This window comes from Clupea harengus, unplaced genomic scaffold (assembly GCF_900700415.2).
Source record: "Clupea harengus unplaced genomic scaffold, Ch_v2.0.2, whole genome shotgun sequence".
Lineage (NCBI taxonomy): Eukaryota > Metazoa > Chordata > Actinopteri > Clupeiformes > Clupeidae > Clupea > Clupea harengus.
This window is the reverse complement of record NW_024879783.1, coordinates 52,028-73,268: the sequence shown is the minus strand read 5'-3', so window position 1 is coordinate 73,268 and position 21,241 is coordinate 52,028. Positions and strand designations below refer to the sequence as shown.

The 21,241-nt window shown below is 43.7% G+C and overlaps 3 protein-coding genes across 3 annotated transcripts; 1 reads left to right on the top strand and 2 right to left on the bottom strand.

The window, feature by feature from the left end:
* Window positions 1-142: 142 nt before the first annotated feature.
* Window positions 143-3,398, top strand: LOC122130371 (proteasome activator complex subunit 1-like; the record flags this gene model as incomplete). The annotated part of the gene is made up of 4 exons (XM_042705107.1): window positions 143-210; window positions 2,543-2,597; window positions 2,941-3,027; window positions 3,131-3,398. Coding segments are annotated over 4 exons (291 nt in total), but the record flags the coding sequence as incomplete, so codon positions are not given.
* On the bottom strand, window positions 3,323-6,746 carry LOC122130369 (fat storage-inducing transmembrane protein 1-like). The gene is made up of 2 exons (XM_042705104.1): window positions 4,704-6,746; window positions 3,323-4,291 (listed from the first exon to the last, which is right to left on the bottom strand). The coding sequence occupies exons 1-2, from the start codon at window positions 4,937-4,939 to the stop codon at window positions 3,610-3,612; spliced, it is 918 nt and encodes a 305-aa protein (XP_042561038.1). The 5' UTR covers window positions 4,940-6,746; the 3' UTR covers window positions 3,323-3,609.
* A 92-nt stretch (window positions 6,747-6,838) lies between these two features.
* dcaf11 (ddb1 and cul4 associated factor 11) lies at window positions 6,839-21,068 on the bottom strand. The gene is made up of 15 exons (XM_042705103.1): window positions 20,814-21,068; window positions 19,979-20,201; window positions 19,513-19,640; window positions 19,074-19,192; window positions 18,263-18,327; window positions 17,915-18,015; window positions 16,908-17,054; window positions 15,694-15,748; window positions 15,030-15,098; window positions 14,483-14,540; window positions 13,312-13,497; window positions 10,281-10,434; window positions 9,395-9,547; window positions 8,149-8,255; window positions 6,839-7,785 (listed from the first exon to the last, which is right to left on the bottom strand). The coding sequence occupies exons 2-15, from the start codon at window positions 20,188-20,190 to the stop codon at window positions 7,702-7,704; spliced, it is 1,638 nt and encodes a 545-aa protein (XP_042561037.1). The 5' UTR covers window positions 20,191-20,201; window positions 20,814-21,068; the 3' UTR covers window positions 6,839-7,701.
* Between the last annotated feature and the right edge of the window lie 173 nt (window positions 21,069-21,241).

Here is a 21,241-nt window from a genome sequence, read left to right as displayed (position 1 = left end):
ATTTTGACCAGTTATTAAATTAGCTGTTGTTCATCTGGCATATTGGCAAGTGGCACAGTAGCAGTCAAGCATCATAGTTTAAGTATGAAAATGTATTCTCCCATTTATTCAAACCTGGATTTTTCATGTTTGATGATTTCAGGAGAAGGTGTTTGAGCTGCTGACCAACACTCGCACCAAGATTGAGGGATTCCAGACACAGATTTCAAAGTAAGTCTTATAGCACCATCCATTACTCTGTCAAGAAATGAATCCGAAAAAAATGATTTTCACAGGAAGGCTCTTAGAATTAGCATCATTTGAATGATTGTCTGAGGGACTGTCCCCAGGGAAACGTGTGTGTTGGGGGGTTATTTTAACTGTACATTAGATCATGTGTTGGAAAGGAATCATGAGGAACCGCATCCTCAATCCGCTGAAGTACTAGTGATCTTTGGAAGAACGCTTTTCAGTGGGTTAGATAGCACACTTGGTTAAGGATGAATTCTACTCAGGTGAGACCTGTCAGACCATCATTATATCAATGATGAGCACTTTTACCAGGCTGGCTCATGTGATGGAGAGTCAGTGGACAGGCAGCTCTGTGGACTGCCACAGCTGTCTGAGAAGAATAGGCTGAAACTGGATAGACCTCTGACTAACCCTTGGGACACTGGGAAATCGGATGGGGTGTCATTTTGACCAGTTTTTCTAGGATGAAATAGGTTGGGAGCTCTATGAAGTCTTCTTGGAATGTATTGATTGGGGGACGCGATTTTGACTTTACTCCCTAAAAAGGGGCATGTTGGGCACCTGAGTCATTACTTTGACACAACACAAAGATTTTCTCAAAAGCTCTGTCTAATAATAAATTATCATAACTCGGGCACCATATACATACAGTGCCCTCCGCAATTATTGGCACCCTTAGTGAATATGAGCAAAACAGGCTATAAAAAAATATGTCTTTGCTGTTTATCCTCTTGGTCTTTCACTCAGAATATTCACAAAAATCTTACCTTTTCATTGAAGTAAAATTATTGAAAGAAAAAAAAACTGTTGACATTAAATAAATATTTTTCCCCAAAACATGTGTGCCACAATTATTGGCACCCCTAGACAAATCTTATAATTAAAATCTAACTGAAGTATATTTACAGTCATTTTTTACATTTTTATGATCACCTGTTTGATAAGGAAGTCTTAAGAGGTCAACCATGACTTCCTGTTCCACTGGCGTACAAATATGAGGTGACACAGGCCAAATTCCATTAGTCATTCATCACTATGGGAAAGACCCAAGAACACAGTGACGATGTGCGACAGAAAGTTGTGGAGCTGCACAAATCAAGAAATGGACACAAGAAAATCTCTAAAGAGTTGAAAATACCCATTTCCACTATCATGGAAATAATTAAGAAGTTTAAAGCGACAGGAGATGTTAAGAATCAGCCTGGAAGCGGACGTATGTGTACATTGACCCCACGCACCGTGAGGAGGATGGTTCGACTGGAAAAAGAATCTCCAAGGATCACAGCTGGAGAATTGTAGAGGTGAGTTGAGTCTTGGGGTCAGAAAGTCTCCAAAACTACCATCAGACGCCACCTACATCACCACAAGTTGTTTTGGAGGGTTGCCAGAAAAAAGCCTCTGCTGTCAATCAACTACAAATTAAAGCGCCTACAGTTTGCCAAATGTAAGTCAGACTTTCAATGGGGCCGAGTTATATGGTCAGATGAGACCAAAATAAAGCTTTTTGGCAACAAACATCAAAGGTGGTTTTGGCTTAGACAGAAACATAGCCATACAGAAAAGACCCCCATACCCAATGTGAAGTATGGTGGCGGATCTTTGATGTTGTGGGGCTGTTTTTCTTCCAAAGGCCCTGGACATCTTGTTAGGGTACATGGTATCATGGACTCCATCAAATACCAGCAGATATTAAATGAAAACCTAACAGCCCCCTCCAGTAAGCTTAAAATGGGCTGTGGTTGGACCTTCCAGCAGGTCAATGATCCGAAGCACACCTCAAAATCAACACAAAAATGGTTCACCGACCGCAGAATAAAGGTTTTGCCATGGCCATCACAGTCCCCCGACCTAAACCCCATAGAAAATCTGTGGGATGAGCTGAAGCCGAGTCTACAAACGTTGACCTCAGAATCTGAAGGATCTGGAGAGATACTGCATGTAGGAATGGTCTCAGATCCTGTGCCATGTGTTCACCAACCTCATCACGCATTATAGGAGAAGACTCCGAGCTGTTATCCTGGCAAAGGGAGGCTGCACAAAACATTAAATTAAGGGGTGCCAATAATTGTGGCACACATGTTTTGGGGAAAAATATGTATTTAATGTCAACAGTTTTTTTTTCTTTCAATAGTTTTACTTCAATGAAAAGGTAAGATTTTTGTGAATATTTTGAGTGAAAGACCAAGAGGATAAACAGCAAAGACATATTTTTTTATAGCCTGTTTTGCTCATATTCACTAGGGGTGCCAATAATTGCAGAGGGCACTGTATATGCATATGTGAACTTCATGTTGTTATGTGTTCTTTTCAGATACTACAGTGAGCGGGGTGATGCAGTGGCCAAGGCCTCCAAACAACCCCATGTGGTAGGTGGATTCTCCCTGAACTGTCTGCTTTATATATTTTTTGTAGTACGTATGTATCATATCTGCATTTACTTTCCAGTAGCCGTCACAAAAATATATGGTCTGATTAATAAAGTACCTCTAGGATTCCGCTGTGGTGTCAAATCAATCAGTGAATGATTTCCCCACAAGTTCCGTCTCAATTGACCAATCAGAGAAACCTCTGAATTGTTGACACCATGTCTGTCAGTTACATGTGTACCTTGTGTGAAGGGAGGGGACAAACAGCATGCCACAGCGATGCCAATGAGTAATATTGCTCCACCCCTATATTTATTGTTTTCCTTGCATGTCCCCCTGACAGGGAGATTACAGGCAGCTTGTTCATGAGCTGGATCAGTTTCAGTACAGCGAGCTTCGCATTGTGGTTCTGGAGATCCGCAACACATATGTGAGTTCAGATGGTTGTTTTTACATATTTCATATTTTTTTTTATATTTTGGTAGGTCCTGTAATGAGTGTTGGTTCTGATTGAGTTATTTTCTGAATTCTAGGCTGTGTTGTATGACATCATCCACAAGAACTATGACAAAATCAACAAACCCAGGGGAGACTGCAAGGCCCTCATCTACTGAGACACAGAGGACACACACACACACACACGCAATGAAACATACCTTCTTATGTGTCGTTTTGAGATGCCATTTGATCCTTTTACTTTAGCAGTGAAAAAATGCTCGCAGTCATTTTCAGTTTCAGAAACCACTCTTCTGTATTAGAATGCTGTTATGCTATTTCCAAAATAAACCGATTATCATATTACTCTTCAGGTGTAATCTTATATTATTATATTGTAATTCTTATATCAGTCAGGTTTTATTTGTGTTTGAAATGTCCACAACGCGCCCTGCAAAGACACTGATTCTTGTTTCCCACCCATTACATCCTGGAGACTTTATCAGTCTCCCTCAATGTCTAAAAGTCTATCAGCAGCAGTAACCACTTTCAAAACAAGAGGTGTACAACCGTCACATTAGAAAAACATTTCTCTGTTTCCATTCTTCACCTCTCCTTTCTTTTCTGTGGCAACTAATAGTCCACTGGTGGGCCCACCTGGACAGCACCAGCTTGGTTCAAATCTAAACCAACCCAGGTAGAGAACTCTCCAGGCCAGGCAGCCTAGAGCTCCCCCTATCAGCTGGGAGGGGAACTGTGGGAAATGAGCCAGCAGGCAGAAGAGCAGGAAGAACCAGAGCCCCAGCAGGCAGACACAGAGCAGGAATAGCAGCCTGAGGGGAGTCCCTGTTGAGCGTACGCACTGCCCAAACATGGCTGTCTCTTCCACCAGCAGCAGGCAGCACAGGCACAGCAGCAGGGCCTCCTGGGATACCTCACAGCCACGCCACTGAAATCCAGCACGCAGGCAGGTCGTCTTACTCTCCCCGTCCCGGAGCAGCAGTCTTGAGCCCTGCCCGGGTGATGTGGCCTCCACACAGGCTTTGAGAGTGGTGCCGAGAGGCTCAAAACAGCTTCCGGAAGCATCTTCCAGGGAGGTTAACAGCCAGCGAAGGGCCAGCCACACAGCACTGGCTGCGGCCAGCCGAGAGAGGTGACGGAGGGATAGAAAGACAGAGCGGCGGAGGGAGAAGGAAAGGAGGAAGATGAAGGATCCCGTGAGGATGCAGGTCCAGCCCCAAGCTGAACTCAGGAACGTCCTGAACATGAAATAACAAAGAGAAATCAGGATGAAGAACTTCCTTTACTTCACAACACATTTATATGGAAGCATGTGTACTCTATATGAAAGTGAACTCTATTCTTACATCAAATGTATGTTTACAGTGAAAACAACAACACAAAGAATTGATTTAACTTCCCTCACTTGATTAATAGAACTCGCTCTGAATAAAGTTCAGGACAAAATGAAGACAGCTATTAAGGCAGTGCAAAGAGCAATTGTCCACCAGTATAAGAGTGAGTATTTGTTTCTGCCTTTCATGTCATACAGCATTTATGTGACAAAGGGTCTCATGTAATTCAAAATCTTTACACCAAGAAATGAATCCAATATTACACATTAAAACCCAGCTCAAACAAACACACACACACCGATCATGTAGATCTTACCTGTACAGGTAGTGGTTGTTATTAGCGAACACACTGTACTTGGAGACCCACATACTTAGGGCAGGCCCAGACACAAGCAGGACAGAGAGCACCAGGTGGAAGTGGCGTCTGAAGGCGCCTTGGTTGAGGAATGCGGCCGAGAGGTCGCTCACCACCACCAGGGCCGAGAGGGCGAGCGAGACGGCGCGATGCTCCTGGAGGACAACCGCGGCCCGCTGGAGCCCACTAAGACACATCTCAGTGATGTCACGTCTCGATCCTCTCCAGAGATCAGCAATCCAGCTTCCACTGATAGAGAATCCACCGTGTTACTGATCGTTTGTGGAGGTGTGGTCCATCTGGAGGTCTTCCTAAAGGAATCCTTTCCCAGGGTCCTGGGACAGCTCAGAGTCCAGTTTTTTTCTGATCTGTTCTCTCTCTCTCTCGCTGGCTCTTCCCCCCTCTCCTGTCTATTCTCCGTTGTCAGTCAGGACTGAGTGTGGTCTCGTGTAGGGACACCCATCCCCACATTTGCCCCCTCCCCAAGACCACACCCTCCACTCTGCCATGAAAACTAATGGGGAACTGTGTGTCACTGTTATTCTGTTTAGCCTGTTTATCAAGGTGCTTTTTTTTACCTTTGTTTCACTAATTGTTTCACTCCCTGCCTCCGTGTTAAATCTCACTCCTGTTTCTGTGAACCTTCTGGTCTGGCTTGTTGTTTGTTTTTTTAGTTTCTTTCTTTTCTTTTTAAACGGTGTTCGCAGATGTGTATTTCATCACTGTAACTGAGAAAAATAGTTTAATTGCATCAGAGAAATTTCCCCATTTCCACAGGCAACAAGCAATGCATTGTTCTAGCTCTCGGTTGACAGGCAGGAATGCAGGCAGCTGCTTCAGGAAAAACATCCCAAACCAGTTTGAAGTTTTTATGTGTGTCAATGGCCAAACAAACTTCTATCTGCTAAAATACCTGCTACACTCCAGTCTAGTTGTAATATTCTAACAGCTCTGTGAATGTCTCTGTCAGCACTTCAGTGACATGAATGTGTGTGACAAAAATCAATACACTCCAAGTAAACAACTTTTTAGCTTGTCTCTGATCGCCGTTTTTGGTGTTCACACATCTAATACGTTTAGTCAATTAAAGGTCAACAGTGCTAAGGAACTATTAGGTACTAATAAGTTAATACTATTTAAGGTACTGCTCCCAGTAAAGGGATTTTAAACAACCACAAACAAGTTTTATGGCTACAGTTTTGTTACAGTTGTTGGGAAGCTGTGACATTCCATACCCTCCTAAATAAACTCCTACAAGATACTATGGCACCTTATCTCTCTTCTGCTGGAGATGGAATGCTGTAGCTGTCACAACTATTTGGTTTACATCATGTTGTGGACACAATGTTTTGGTCAGAGGAATTTTGATTGTTGAAATCTTGCCAGATAACACCTCTTTCAGCTTTGTCGGAATGAAATGTTTCTATTTTGTTACCAAATTCAGTAATCAGGATTTCAGCCACTGAGGAGCCAGCTAAGTATTCACTTTTTCAGAAATGCCCAGAAGCCACACAAACAAACAAACAATAGCGGTACATCTCTATTCAACCGCTTTAAAGGGGGCCTGTTACTCAAACTCTGCAGGATCCAGTCAAATGACAATGATTCAGAGGTTCGCCTGACACAGCTTTGTCTCTCCCTCTTTCATTCTTGCCCTCCTCTGAGCAGCACCAGCGCTATCAGTGGCTAATTTTAGCACCCTGACCACATTCCCCTCTCCGCCTTGCCCTTTTGTCCCCCCATGTGGTCACTCCGAGCCAGACCAAGGCTGTGGGGTGGGCTGTCCAATGAAATGATTGGCCAACATCCAAACCTGGGAAAATGGCAACCAATCAAGAAGTTATTCCCTTGTTTATTTTTCAGATTTCTTCTAATGCATCCAATGCATCATGGGATTATGTATTTTTTAAGCTATTTTCTAACTTGGGCTCAAAGGTTTGGTCCAACCCACCTCTGGACGTGGGACCGGAGCAACTTCAGTTATAAGCTGCAGAGCTTTTCATTGTCATAGATACCGGAACTTCCCTTTAAACTGATGAAATTAAAGCCACGCCTATTAACAGGCATTTTCATAAAACAGGAAGGACAACAGGGGATTCATTTTTGTGGGGTTTTAATAATTACTGAAAAAAGAATGACCCAAAACACACCAACAGACAGACACACTCACCATATACACAAATGACTGTGTATATGCACATACATATAGACTGACACACACACACACACACACACTCACACACACGCACACTTCTCCCGTCCCCATGTTATCTTCTCACACGGAAAAAAGACATTCAAACCCTTTGGCTGAGAATGTGAACACTAGATTACAAAGTTCATTGATCAACATTTCAACATTAATTCCGATAAAATGTTTTACATTATCATAGAATCCCCCCCCCCACCCCCTACCGCATGTTTCGTGAGTGTGTTTTTTTCTACGTTTTTAATCAGCTTTTTAATTGTTAACTCTTTTCTTCAAAAAGCACCTTGTTGGACCGCTCGACCCCCCCCCCCCCCCCCCCCCCCCCCCCCCCCATGACCCCACCCTTCCACAAGGAAAAGGAAACCTGAACAGACTTAGGCTGTAAAAAAAACAACCTTAGCGTTAACTAAACACTCAGCCATAATAACTGAGATAGATCTACTAAAGAGAAAGGAAAACACAGCGATCCTCATCTCCTCCGGATAAACTACTCTGCGGTCGGCCCACAGCACGGCTGTTATTGACTTAAGTAATGTTTTCGTAGGAAAAATGTGTCTAAGAGGTGACTTCAAGGATCTTACACTTGCCAAAAACAAACAAACAGCAACAAGTAGCCTCCTTGTTTTTTGTCTGAGCTTATTCTCTCCGGGTCGTGCCACCTCATGGCGGGCGGCACCTCAGATGCCAGCAAAAGCTTTGTCCTAAAAGTTCTCCTTTCCTCTACCTCCCTGCTTCTTCCCTCCTTTCTCTATCTCACTCTTTGTCCCGCTCCCTTTCTCTCTCCTCATCCAGAGGGTGTGTCTGTCTGTGTTCCCATTGCCGCACCGCTCCGTCCCACTGCAGAAAAAAAGAGAGGGAAAGAGTGATGAACTGCAAGAGTACTACAAATCACAGTAAGATATATATAGAGCACACAAAAACACAAACAAAGAGGTCATATGAAATCGATACAGTATTCTGAGTGTACACACTTGTATGACAAACAGAAACCAATTATACTGATAGAAACTGTAAGAAAGCATAAAAAAAGGAAAGAAAGAAAAACTACAAACCAGACAGACATATGAAGACATAAAGAAAAACGTCTATAACAGACAAACAGACAGACAGACAGAGGAAGAGGGAGAGAGAGAGACAGGGAGAGGGAGAGAGAGAGAGAGAGAGAGAGACAGGGAGAGGGAGAGAGACAGACAGACGTACTGAGCTGCTGACGATGCTCTCTTGGTACGGGTGCCAGCTGACATCTCTCACACATGCGTCATGGCCTGAGAGTCTGGACACGATGGTGCCCGTCAGGACATCATAGACTAGGGAGAGGACACAGGGATATCACAGAGGTTACACCAGCGGCACCAGCATTCATGCTTACATTCATGTTTTCATTCATTCATGTATTCCTTCATTCAGCCATTCATTCATTCATATCCTCATGAATTCATTCTTTCGTCCTTTCATTCATTCGCTCAATTGTTAATTCAATTATTCATCCAATCATATAGGGACACATACAATGCGCAGTGAACCTGCCCTCCGCGATACATTAGCTACTGCACACAGACACACTCAGTGTACTGCCCTTGTTGCTCTGTCATGAACAGTGTGATGAGAGAAGGGTGGAGGCCCCCTAATTAGTTGCACCTGGGCCTCATTAATCTTTAGGGAGAAGCAGAAGCCCTACTTAATAGCCTTCACAACATAATCACCAGCTATGTGTGTGTGTGTGTGTGTGTGTGTGTGTGTGTGTGTGTGTGTGTGTGTGTATGTATGTGTGTGTGTGTGTGTGTGTGCTTGTGTGCTTTCTGTTGGGTTAGTCTTTAGTTAATTCTGAAGTTGCACAAGCTATGTTCTTACGCTTGGAGTAACCAGAAAAAAATCAGACCATTTTTTTTTTTTTGCCATCTACATTTAAAAACACAGCCGTGGAACAAATAAATGTTTATAAAAAAAACCATCATATTTCTGTCTCTGCTCACAGTCAAACTTGAAATAACCAAGGGCCCTCAAACTAGCATGTGGAGTCAAACTACTGAATAGATAGGTACAAACAGCCAGGGGAACAGTTGTTGTATGAAGAGACGCTAAGCCTTATTGAACAGACACAAGCCTGTGTGATGCTCCTGAGAGCTGCTGGCCTGATCCTGTCCCACTACACTCCCACACTGCATTCCAAATACAGAATAGCCTGTGTGAGGTCCTTACACCGCTTCATTTGACAGTAGGCCATCACATCACATAAAGGCAGGCAGCAGTTGACTCACCACCTCTTACTGCCATCAGACCACACACACGTACTGTTTCATCTTGCTGGTGGAGCAGCTGTACACACACACACACACACACACACACACACACACACACACACACACACACACACTTACAGCCAGACAGACAGCCAGACAGACACACAGACAGACAGACAGAGCGCAAGAAAGAGAGAGAGACCCACTGATGATCTTGCCGGTGGAGCAGCCGGTGTAGATGAACTTCTGTCCGGTGCTGAACTCTGGTGAGAACCTGCAGCGGATAAGTGTGTGCAGCACGCCGTGACCCCGGTACGTCATCACCGACGTGTCGCCCGTCAGCTTGTGCCTCTTCAGGGCTGGGGCCGGCAGACAGGAAGAGAGGACAGGAGGGGAGGAAAGAGGGGATTAAGAAAGAGAAGAAGAGTGGGGAGAAAAAAAAGGGGAAAAAAAAGAAAGGAGGGAGTAGAGAAGAGGAAGAAAGAGGAGAACAAGAGAAGGGAAAGAAAGACGGAAACACAGTTTGACTCCTTTTACACTTTGAATATATAACAACTTTATATGACCAGCACATCAATAAACACAATTACACTCCAATTACCATACAGAAACACACACACATACACACTCACACACACATTGCTTGATATTATACAGTACATTGCCAAGAAAGGGGGGGGGGGGGGTAAGCCACATTCAGTTACCCCAAACAAGATGCACCTGGGCCTCCAAAGTAATTATGTTACCCTGGCAACCTATTGAGGCCCAGGTGAGGATAATTTAGATTCTTGGCATAATTTTTGGTCGGAAGCAGAGGCGGGAGTGGGGCAGAAGGAACTGAAGCCGGCCTCTGCTCTAATGGGCCACTTATGTTTGCTGAGGGACCGTTAGAACAGTTTGAGGTGTTTCATTTCATCTTCAACAGGATTCTGTGCTGTGACTGAGGACTCCCTGAACAGTGCCAGGTTCTCACTCACACTCACACTCACACTCACACACTCACACTCACACTCACACGCACACGCACACGCACACGCACACGCACACGCACACGCACACGCACACGCACACACACACTCTCTTAGATGGTACCTTTTTGGGGAACCTGCTGCCAGCGGTAGTCCCAGTTCTGCTGTGTGACGGCCAGCCGAGAGGCGGCCAGACCCTCCTTGGGGGAGAACTTCCTCACATCCCATAGCTTGATGGACTGGTCCTTAGAGTTAGTGATCAGGTAGCGTGCGTCTCCCTGAACACACACAAGGGCATTCTCATTTCATTAATGACATCCATATATGGAAACGTACAGACAGACAGACAGACAGACAGACAGACAGACAGACAGACTTGTTGACACCACACTGGAGTTAGTGATCAGGAGACATGCATCTCCCAGCAAACGCATCTGAGAACACTGTCATTTCACAAACTAGACCGATGACTAGAGACAGACTGACAGACAGAGGAACAGATAGACAGACAGACAGACAGACAGAGGAACAGACAGACACACAAGACATCAGTAGATATGATAGATTGATAGATATGATTGATAGATAATAATAGCTACTGATCATGTAACATCCATCTCCCTACAAACACTCCCAAGAACATTCTCCTGTCAACTCCTGATTTTTATCTGCTCGATAACCCACAGAATAAGCCATATTTCAGTTACACATTAGACAGATTCATAGGTATTATAGACACAGACAGGCATATAAAGCCCTAACATATAGTTCAATAGAGTCATCCATATCACCCCTCAAACACTGAAGATAATACACCATCATAAGACCACACAAAGGGAACATGAACAGTCTTCTAAAGGCAGGCTGTTCCTTAGAGTGATTGATCCCATTTGTGAACACATCTACCAACACACAGGAGACTGCTCCTACATTTAGCAGAGACAGGAGATGAATGGAAATGCTGTCAGACACACTTGATCAAAGTGCTGGAGGAAATGGCCCATTAATGTTAGCGAGTGTCGTCTGACATAGCAGATAGCATGCTAGTGAACCGGACACTCTTTGTCATAATGGGCTAATTAGTGGCTCCTTATTAATGGCATACATTAATTCAGCTGAATGGATACCGTGGGATCTGCTTGCAGCTCTACACACTCACACTCACACACCCTCATCGAGAAATGCAAAGTCACAGCGAGCTAGCCAGAGGCTGCGCGCACAGAATCCATTAATTTCACACATTCATTTAATTAAGAGCAATGTCAGCGCCTCAAGTTAAGATGAGGGCGTCCGTTACATAAAGCCATTTTGCCTGCTAATCAGGGTTTTGAAATACAATACACGTAATGAGATGAGGAAGGTGCCTTATTAGCCTGCGCTAATGGTGTGAACTTTACACTTCATTTTGTTCCTCTGTGTGTGTGTGTGTGTGTGTGTGTGTGTGTGTGTGCCCTATTCTTTGAGCCAGCCCAGGGCCTCCTTAGTCAGGTTAATCTGGGAGTCACCGCTGGAAACCACGTAGGAAAAGTGGACACCAGAGGACTCTCTGCTATTGTCTGCTCATTAGCTTCAGGGGGTGACCTGATGTAGATCCCACGTGGGATCGAAGTTTTATTTGCCAATAGTCAATAGCTTTTAGTGTTTGAAGAGAGATTGTGATAGTGTTTGAAGAGCTCTGACCTTATCAGTGAAATAACTACTGGCTTAGCGGTGTTTAATGCATGCATTTTCAAGCCAGCTCCCAAAACAGATTGAGAGGATGGGCTGAAATGAAGTGTGAATATATAGACTATTTATCAGCTGTATATTTAGTCATTAAATTTGCTATGGGTCAAGCCGTCTTGTTGCAGATAAAGTCAATGCAAACAAGTCAAGTTCAGACATAGCATGTTGAGCATCCTCCACAACAATTAGTGACACAGTGTTCCTCTAGAGCCCGGGTAATCCCAGCATGCCTTGCACCTGTAGTATACCCTGCTTTTGTGCTGAGTCACCTTCGCTGTATACAAGAGTGATTGCCTCTCTGACTGGCCGAACCGAGATTTAATCATTTAGGTTCGGTTAGTCAATGATTTAACACAAGCCTCTGAGAGCTTAATACTGATTACACGCGCGGTATTGAGCGAGTGAGTAAACAGTAAGGTTTATTTCGGGGCAGAAAACAACTGGGGTTGTCTATATAGCTCATAGGCTGATTAGCCGATAGAGCTATCTAGCAAAAGAGGCCAAAATAGGGTTGTGATGTAGGGAAAGTGAAAAGAAAAAAATTCCCAACATTCCTGTGTTCTCTCTGGATCTGGATTCTTTATCTGGAGTATTTTTATACCCTCTATGTTATTCAATGCCAGAGAAAATATGAGAAAGTGTAGTTCATTTGTCAGGGGGAAAAAAAGTGGGAGGGGAGAGTGGGGTAAGATGAGTCAGATGGAACCTTGACCCACCACCTGTATCTGGGCAACCAAACACAATTTCTGTCATGTGACCCTACATTTAGTTTGCATTCTCCATTTTCATCTTGCTGTGGAAGACAGAACCATGTAGTTGAAGTGGTAAGCATGTTTTTTGCCGGTCAAAGCTTTTTTTTTTGGCTCATCAGGTATAATCAGTGTCACATCAAAAGTAATAATCTCGGTTAAAAAAAATGATATCAGATATGCTGATGGATTGGCAGTGTTTAAAAAGATGAGTGAATTAGCAAAAGAGTAGCTCTGGGTTGCTAGACTAAGCGCTTTTCCCAAAATGGTGGCTGTGGGGCAAAATGAGCCAGAGCCTTGGGGGTGAGTTCAAGCGGTGGTTCATCTTAACCCCTCGTGTTTAGTTCAAAGTCAAATATTTGTTGCTTAAATTAGTTTTGCCACCTAACAATGGATAACTGACATTATATTTCATATTTTAGATGTAGCATAACAGCTGTCATGGCACATAATGGATTTAATTAATAATAATTAACTTTAAAATCTGGGTAATACAATAGTTAGTAACTGTTTTGTCAGATGTCTCTCTGGTATTGTTTTTTGCATTTGCTGCAGCATCACACTGCGATTGCTGAATATGAAGCTAACAGGCTATGTGTCATATTAGCATAATATCATATAAGAATGAGCCTGAGTGGCACTGGTGTATCCCAGCATGCTTTTTCGTGCGTGATACGTCACCTTGCTGTGGATGAAGGTGATGCCGTCGCGGTGGCCGGCCAGGTGGCCCACAGGCTGGGGGCGGTCCTCGCGCAGCGTGCGGCGGTCCCACACCTTACAGAGCGCGTCGTCGCTCCCTGAGAACAGCAGCTGCGACGAGCTGTCGGCGAACGCCACTGTGTTCACGTCGTCCTCATGCGCGTCGATCTGAGAGAAGAGGAAGAGAGGCAGGTAAATGGTGGAATTGGGGAGAAATTAAATGAAAGAGAGAGAAAGTGACAGAACAGTTCATGGTGCACAGCGAAAAGTAAACATGTAAAAAAAAAAAAACACTGTTAAGATGTGTGCAAGGTAGATGGATGAAACTGCTTTTTCCTTATATCCCAGACTAATATCTCTGATTTATAATGATGGGCAAAAGTTTTCAGTGATTTCTACATAGATTATTATTGTGATCCCAGTACAAATCATGGCTGTTTGTTGAGAATTTGAGCTGAAATTTGAAATGAAAGAGAGGAATGGGAAAGAGAGGAAGTGACAGAACAGTTTAAAGCAGACAGTGACAAGAAGGACATGCAAAAAAAATGAATAAAAAAAAAGACACCATTAAGGTGCAATTAAATTCGTTATATCTCAGATTAATATCAAGGATTAATATATATAGAAATGTGATTTCTACAATAGATAATCCTTGTGCCCAGTATAAATCAGATCCATTAGTCTGTCATAGGACAGGGAAGGAGGAAATAGAGCACATTAGTGTGAAGTGACACTGAGCAGACACAGACACACACACACACGCACACAGACACATTCACGCACACAGACACATGCATAGACACACACACACACACACACACACACACACACACACACACACACACACACACACACACACACACACACACACACACACACACACACACGCGCGCACACGCGCGCACACGCGCGCACACTAACAAGAGTGTAAGTGATCCATCGCAGAGCCCTATGGAAACAGCAGATAGACACACACACACACACACACACACACACACACACACACACACACACACACACACACACACACACACACACACACACGCGCACACTAACAAGAGTGTAAGTGATCCATCGCAGAGCCCTATGGAAACAACAGACACACACACACACACATAAACAAACAAACACACACACACACGCCCAAACTGACCTTCAGTGTCCGTTTGTTCTGTTCACGGTCAAAAACATACAGGCAGCCATCATTTGCCCTGAAGAAGAAGAGGAGTAACAACAGAGAAAGGGGGATTATGACAGGATGAAGAAGATAAACAGATACACAGATTCACTAGATAGATAGACAGACAGATAGACCAGTATAGATATAGACATAGACATGAGTCTCTTTAACTTGTAATTCAAGAACAATGATATATCACATCTACATGACATAATGCCCTAAATGTTTTTATCCTATATTTTTCACTTATCTGCTTTGCATGTTATTCTTGCCTGTGAGACTAAACCCTGGTGTGTCTGGACTTTTTTTTCTTTAACCAGGCTCCTCTTGGTGGGGCAAGGAGTCACAATGTTATATCCACCAAAAGAAGATGGGGCCCGGTGACTGTTAAAACCACATGAATGTATTTGTGGTGGGAGAAATTACACTTGGGCGGGGTGGGGCTTTTCTGGGTCAGTATTTCGGGGTAGTCATTCAAATCTCACTACGGAGATCAGCAGCTGTGGATTACTGTGCTCACCCTCCTAAAATCTCCTTCCCATCACAGGATGCAGTGAGCGAAAACACACAGAACCTCCTTTCGTCTGGACTGAGAGGGGAGAGAGGGAGAGAAATAAGAGCATGAATATCAACCCCAAACACAAACGCAAACACAAACAGAGAGAACTACACAGAATGGGGATTTTAGGGTAGGCTAGATCAGATTGAGATCTTTTCTACTGATGAGTGTTTCCTCTAAAATTGAACTGGGGCAGAAAAGCAAACAGACAAATGAGCTGCGACTCAAATGCTTTTTTGGCGCCTCAGTTAAGGGCGTGGTTGCCATGGAATCAATCCAACTGCCAAATTAAAAACAGTCGCTTTGGAGGGGCAACTAATCCTACCACGACAGCCAAAGTAGCTGTCGTGGTAGCACTGCACACAGAGTAGCACTGCACACAGATATCCACACAAAGGCAGTATGGCTGCTTACACAAGGACACACAGACAGTGCCCAGATTCAAGAGCAAAGAATGCACATGCTTCTAAGAAAAGACACTACTGACAGCCACTGATACAGTTAATGGCTTTGAAAGGCTTGTCAGTGCTGAAGCATGTATGTGTGTGTATGTGTGTGTGTGTGTGTGTTTGGGGTCTTTACCTGACCCCCTATGCTAAAATGTACTATGAGATGTAACACTAACTTGAGGTCCAGGGCGGTGTGGGATTCGCTGTCGCCATCTACACTGCACACGTGGACTGGAGAGATGGAAACGAGAGAAGCACAAGTCATGTCAGTCATATTCAGGAAACGCAGTCAAAGGTTTTTGTTGCCAGCGTTGTGAAACCACTGGAAGCACATCAATGGTAGCTGATGGAACTGGAGATTCAAGACAGATGGACTGCAGTTCAACAATCGACAAGAGACACCAGGGAGACAGCTGTGTGTGGTTACTGTAGAGTTACTACAGGGTATTGGAAACAGTTACAGAAAAAACACACAACCCCATACATGCATGAAACTTTCATGTGCATACAAATTGGCAAACATTCTATTAGGTCTCAATGCAGGCACAACGTAAGGGGTGATGCCCTTTGCTACTGGAGTCAGATCAGCTGAAGTACACAGACAGAATCAGATGGCTGAGGTGATACCTCGTCTTAGTTCAGTCAGACCAATTGGAGTAGGCCATATTACACATGCATACACACTGGGCTTGCAACGGGGATGCCCTGTCTGCAGACCAGCTGAAGAGAGACACGCACACACTAACTTGCATACACACACACACACACACACACACAGAGCTGTAATGTTTTTGTTGTTCTTAGTCAGACAAGCTGGAGTAGCGCATACACACACACACACAGCTGTAGTGATGTCCTGTCTTACTGTAGTCAGGCCAGCTGGAGTAGCACACACACACACACACACACACACACACACACACACACACACACACACACACACACAGCAGTGATGTCCTGTCTTACTGTAGTCAGGCCAGCTGGAGTAGCACACACACACACACACACACACACACACACACAGCTGTAGTGATGTTCTGTCTTACTGTAGTCAGGTCAGCTGGAGTAGCACACACACACACACACACACACACACACACACACACAGCAGTGATGTCCTGTCTTACTGTAGTCAGGCCAGCTGGAGTAGCGCACACACACACACACACACACACACACAGCAGTGATGTCCTGTCTTACTGTAGTCAGGCCAGCTGGAGTAGCGCACACACACACACACACACACACACACACACACACACACACACACACACACACACAGCTGTAGCGATGTCCTGTCTTACTGTAGTCAGACCAGCTGGAGTAGCGCACACACACACACACACACACACACACACACACACACAGCTGTAGCGATGTCCTGTCTTACTGTAGTCAGACCAGCTGGAGTAGAGCACGCTGCGGGAATCGGGGGTGAAGCAGACGTCCAGCACGCTCCAGCCCACGTCCCGCGCTTTCACTGTCCGCTTCAGGGAAAAGCGCCCCCTGCTGGTGTCATACAGCCGGATGTTCTGATCTGAGGCAGCAGAGGGCACAGTTCAGACAGAGGTCAGAGGTCAAAAACACAATAGAGTCCAGCAGCGGATTTATTTTACATATCAAAAGGGCATGAATGAAGAGAATGGCTTGATTAAGGTAGACATAGACCTCATGACATAAAATGTTGTGTTTGTATTGAAAAAGATATCCTAAGGATTCTTACTATGGTGTAGAACAATACAAATCCATCAGGGAAGTGAAAATGTTTCTGTTTATCAAAATCCCCCAAAATCAGTGAAGGTCAGTGAAGCATGGAGAGGTATGGTTGATGAGTGGCGTGTGTCCCTGACAACAATCTAGTTTCTGTTATTAATTGATTTATTATATGGCTCTTCTGAATGCTGCAAGAAGTTATATTGATTTGAATGGGCCACCCCAACATTCGGAGCTCCAATATTTCTGTATAATGACCATTGCAAAACATTTATGACCGCTGCAATTGGCAACAGGTTTTGTGCATCTGATTTACATCATTCTGCAAGTAGTCACTTATCATAATGGAATTTCATTGTCATTTGAACTCAGCAAGTCATACGCTGATATGCAACACCTGAAACTTTAAAGTTCAATTTGTGTGAAGAAGACCTGTTCTTTTTTTTTGCAAAAGCCAGGAAACAGCAATAAAATCATGAATAAGAGATATTTTGAGGAATGTCTTCTATCGTTTTGGCAAGTAACTGTATAATAAGCGGGATAATGTGTAGTCTGTCAGTCAGCATCAGAAGACAAATCACTTCATGACAAAACATGTTCACTGTGTGTCTGGGTCCTGTTCGTCCTGTCGGGATTTATTTTCCAATACTGACTGTGTACTATACATTATCCTTTACTTATTACCTTGACAAGCGGAGAGGAACATGTTTCCATCATTGCTGTAAACACCACAGAAGGCTTTCTGTTGATACGTGTCCTTGAATGCAACATGGTTTGGCAGGAAACTGGAGAAATAGAACAGACAGTGGGGCACAGGATGTTATGTATGGCCTTTCGCAACTTTACTGAATTTTCAATGATGATTCTAAAGATTTGAAGAGATTTTGTGAATCAATGGCTTTTGTGAGTCATTAATCGCTTAACTTCGATATAAATGACTGATCAGATCATTTCCTTGGAGGAGCATGACCTAATTGTCATTATACAGATAAGACTGGAGGTCAGTTGCAGGGCAGTGAATGGTAAACTCACTGTGATCGAATGCGACTGCACTCCCCGTGAGAGAAACTGGAGCCTCGACACCGACCCTGTTCCCTCTGTAACCAGACAACACACTCAGATCAGAGGACACACTCAACTTCAAAAGCAGTCCACAACACACACATTCCCCACAAACAACTTTTGTTTTAATCCTTGCAAGGATGTCACATGCAGTCCTTAAACCACGTTCTCCATACAATAAATGATTTTGGTTTATTCCAGACAATGCTATAGAATGCTGTGAAACAGTATTTCATTTTAAACAGTTCCTTGCTGATAAGCCACCCTTGAGAAAGGCAACAGGCAAATTCTCAGCTGTGAGTCCTTTATTTACAAACCGCCACAATAATACTCAAACACAAGTTAATTCCCCTCTGAAAATGATGGGGTACAGGTTATGCCTTTGTGCAGATTTACCCAATGACAAATTGGCATGCAAAATAAGTTTCTGAAAATGGCGTGTCCCTAAGTGGTGGCTTTGCATGGATTTGTATTAAGACGGGCTTGGTCCCAGTCAAGGACTGCTTGTTGACTTTACACTGTGTGGAATGCAGTGGGCCGAACCCGTTTAAAGCAGGCCCATAACACCAACTTTACAGTGTGACCATGGAAGTAGTTGTAAAACGTCATATTTCTTAGCATGCAACTTCAAGTAATTTGCCACCAAATTTACAACTTGCCAACTTTAGAATAAATTCAAATGTCGATCGAAGACCAAAAAAAGTGACAATTAAAAATCTTCTATCTCTGCTCTGATAGACTGATGCTGAAACTACTGTGATGTTGCGATGTGAGCTCTCACCTGTGTTAGCATGTGAGTGAAGCTGTGTCTGCTTTTAAGGCCGGACGAGGCTGTGGCCAGCAGGATCTGAGTGCGAATCTCGCTCCGATCCACATCCTGGGTGTCAGGCTGGGAGTCCACTGATCAGTCAGAAAAGTCATGATTTTCAGTTGGCAAATAAGCAGTCATGTATGCCCAAAACATATCTTAAGTTAAGGATATAACTGTTTTTGTTTGATGGTTAAATAGAATCCAAATATGAGGGCATTGTTTAGATTTGACACACTGATTCAGAATCAGAAAAATGAATGGAATTTTTTTAAACATAGCTCTGATACCGAGTATATACTGTTTTCTCCATTGCTTAGGCTTCTAGGAAAATATAACACACAATATCATTGGACAAAATGCCCTTCTCTGTCAACATCACTTAACAATACTGTTACTAGTGCCTTATTACCGGGGGGATTGTAGCGGTCTCCGAGACGACCTTCCCAGGCCCCGTCACTGTCCTCGTCCGAGTCTGAATAGGACTGGACAAGCTGTAGGCCTGTGGCTCCACTTCCATGGACCAGTCGGACCTGGCCCCTGAGGAAGGAAAACATTGTTTAACAACAACATCAGAATTAGCTGACAAATCCCAGTCACATCCATGACCAATCCACATTCACTTCTGTTTTTGATACAGTAAAGAAATGGACAAAATGTTCATAATTACAGTGCAATTTCAGGTACTGGTAGTAAATTAAAGACCAGACGTGCCTAATATTTTGTTTCCGCTAATCATTATTTACATGGCACTTCCTTTGAGTGGAGATCATTGCCTTGATTTGTATGCAATTGTCGATGAATAAAACAAAGCCATATATTGGCATAAAAGTCCCTGCACTATGAAAAGTCTGTGTCTAGCTTGTGTATTTGTGTACCTTCTCAGTAAGTAAGCCAGCACTTGAGCTAGGTCGACGTCCTCCTCAGCGGCTGACTGTCTTTCTGTCTGTCTTTCTGTCTGTCTTTCTGTCTGTCTCTCGGTTGGTCTGCCACCCCTCTGGTTCGAGTTCTGGTTGGAATCTGGTTCAGACTGGTCTGGGTTTCCGCTAGAACCCCGACCGGACATCCCAGAACTGGACTGCGAGCCCATAGGCCGAGAGCCTAAGAAAGGATCAGGACAAACAGGATCTGCCACATTATTTGAAGTAAGACACGGTCAGTATGCCTTGCTTCGTTTAAAATGTGACCATTGTCATCATTATCGATTATCATAAGTGGCAGTATGAAGAAGAAATATAGTTTTTGTCAATAATGTTGGACTTCTGTAAGGTGCGCTGTCTGTGAAATGTCAACACAATTGCGTGTAGTTACATAAGTGCATGGTAACAAATCAGACAGTTGCAATTCCATGAATTGATGGTGAAACACAACGATGCAATAGTAATGAATATGATAATGTTAAGGGATGGATAATTACATGGTGAAAATCGTGCCGGTCAATCTCTGTTTCATGTGGCATGGAAACCTGTCGACGACTGACTATTGAAGAACACTTCTGATTGCTGTGTTGTCTAGGATTATGAAATTGCATGCTTCTGTTTCTACCACTGTCGCGATGTTAATGGACATTTCACGGTGTTGGATGTCACAGCAAATGCTTCGCAAGTGTACAGGTTAACCAGCTAGGATAATTTAATCAGGTGCAAGCAAAGTTATTGTAGGCTACGACCAACGTTTCACAGACTAGCTAGCAAGATAGCTAGCGTTACTTACCCTGTTCCAGTGGATAGAGGGGTTGACAGCTTGTTCGTTGTTACACAATCCTCGTCTCCAAACAAATGCACTACCTTGGTACGTTACCACTACAACGAATAATATTTTTAAAAGATTTACTATGACTTTAGGGTGGTTGTCACACCTGTATTTTTGATATGTTCCTAGTCCGTTCTGTGTTGGTAGTACGCCATGTTGTTTACTATTCCAGACCCGTTTTTTGCCATCACATGATCCATTCCCGCGAGAACAGGCGATATCTGAGGGCACTGTGGTCGGGAAGTGTGTCATCTAGCCATTAATACGACTTCCTTGTGTTGTTTTGCAATAAACCTTACTTGTCAGTATATCAGCGCTTGTTTATATACATGGTACGCACGACGTAGGCCCACAGCGTTGTGTTGGTTTTACTAACTTACAAATAACTT

Excerpts from the sequence above, each read along its gene's own strand:
- LOC122130369 (XM_042705104.1), bottom strand. The coding sequence starts at position 4,939 with ATGTGTCTTAGTGGGCTCCAGCGGGCCGCGGTTGTCCTCCAGGAGCAT. Across the intron at positions 4,292-4,703 it reads AACAACCACTACCTGTACAG|GACGTTCCTGAGTTCAGCTT; the intron begins GTAAGATCTACA and ends TTTCATGTTCAG.
- dcaf11 (XM_042705103.1), bottom strand. The coding sequence starts at position 20,190 with ATGGGCTCGCAGTCCAGTTCTGGGATGTCCGGTCGGGGTTCTAGCGGA. Across the intron at positions 10,435-13,311 it reads TCACCTTCATCCACAGCAAG|GGAGACGCACGCTACCTGAT; the intron begins GTGACGTATCAC and ends GTGTGTGTTCAG. Across the intron at positions 8,256-9,394 it reads CTCCACCGGCAAGATCATCA|TCTATGATGTCCTGACGGGC; the intron begins GTGGGTCTCTCT and ends TCCTCTCCCTAG.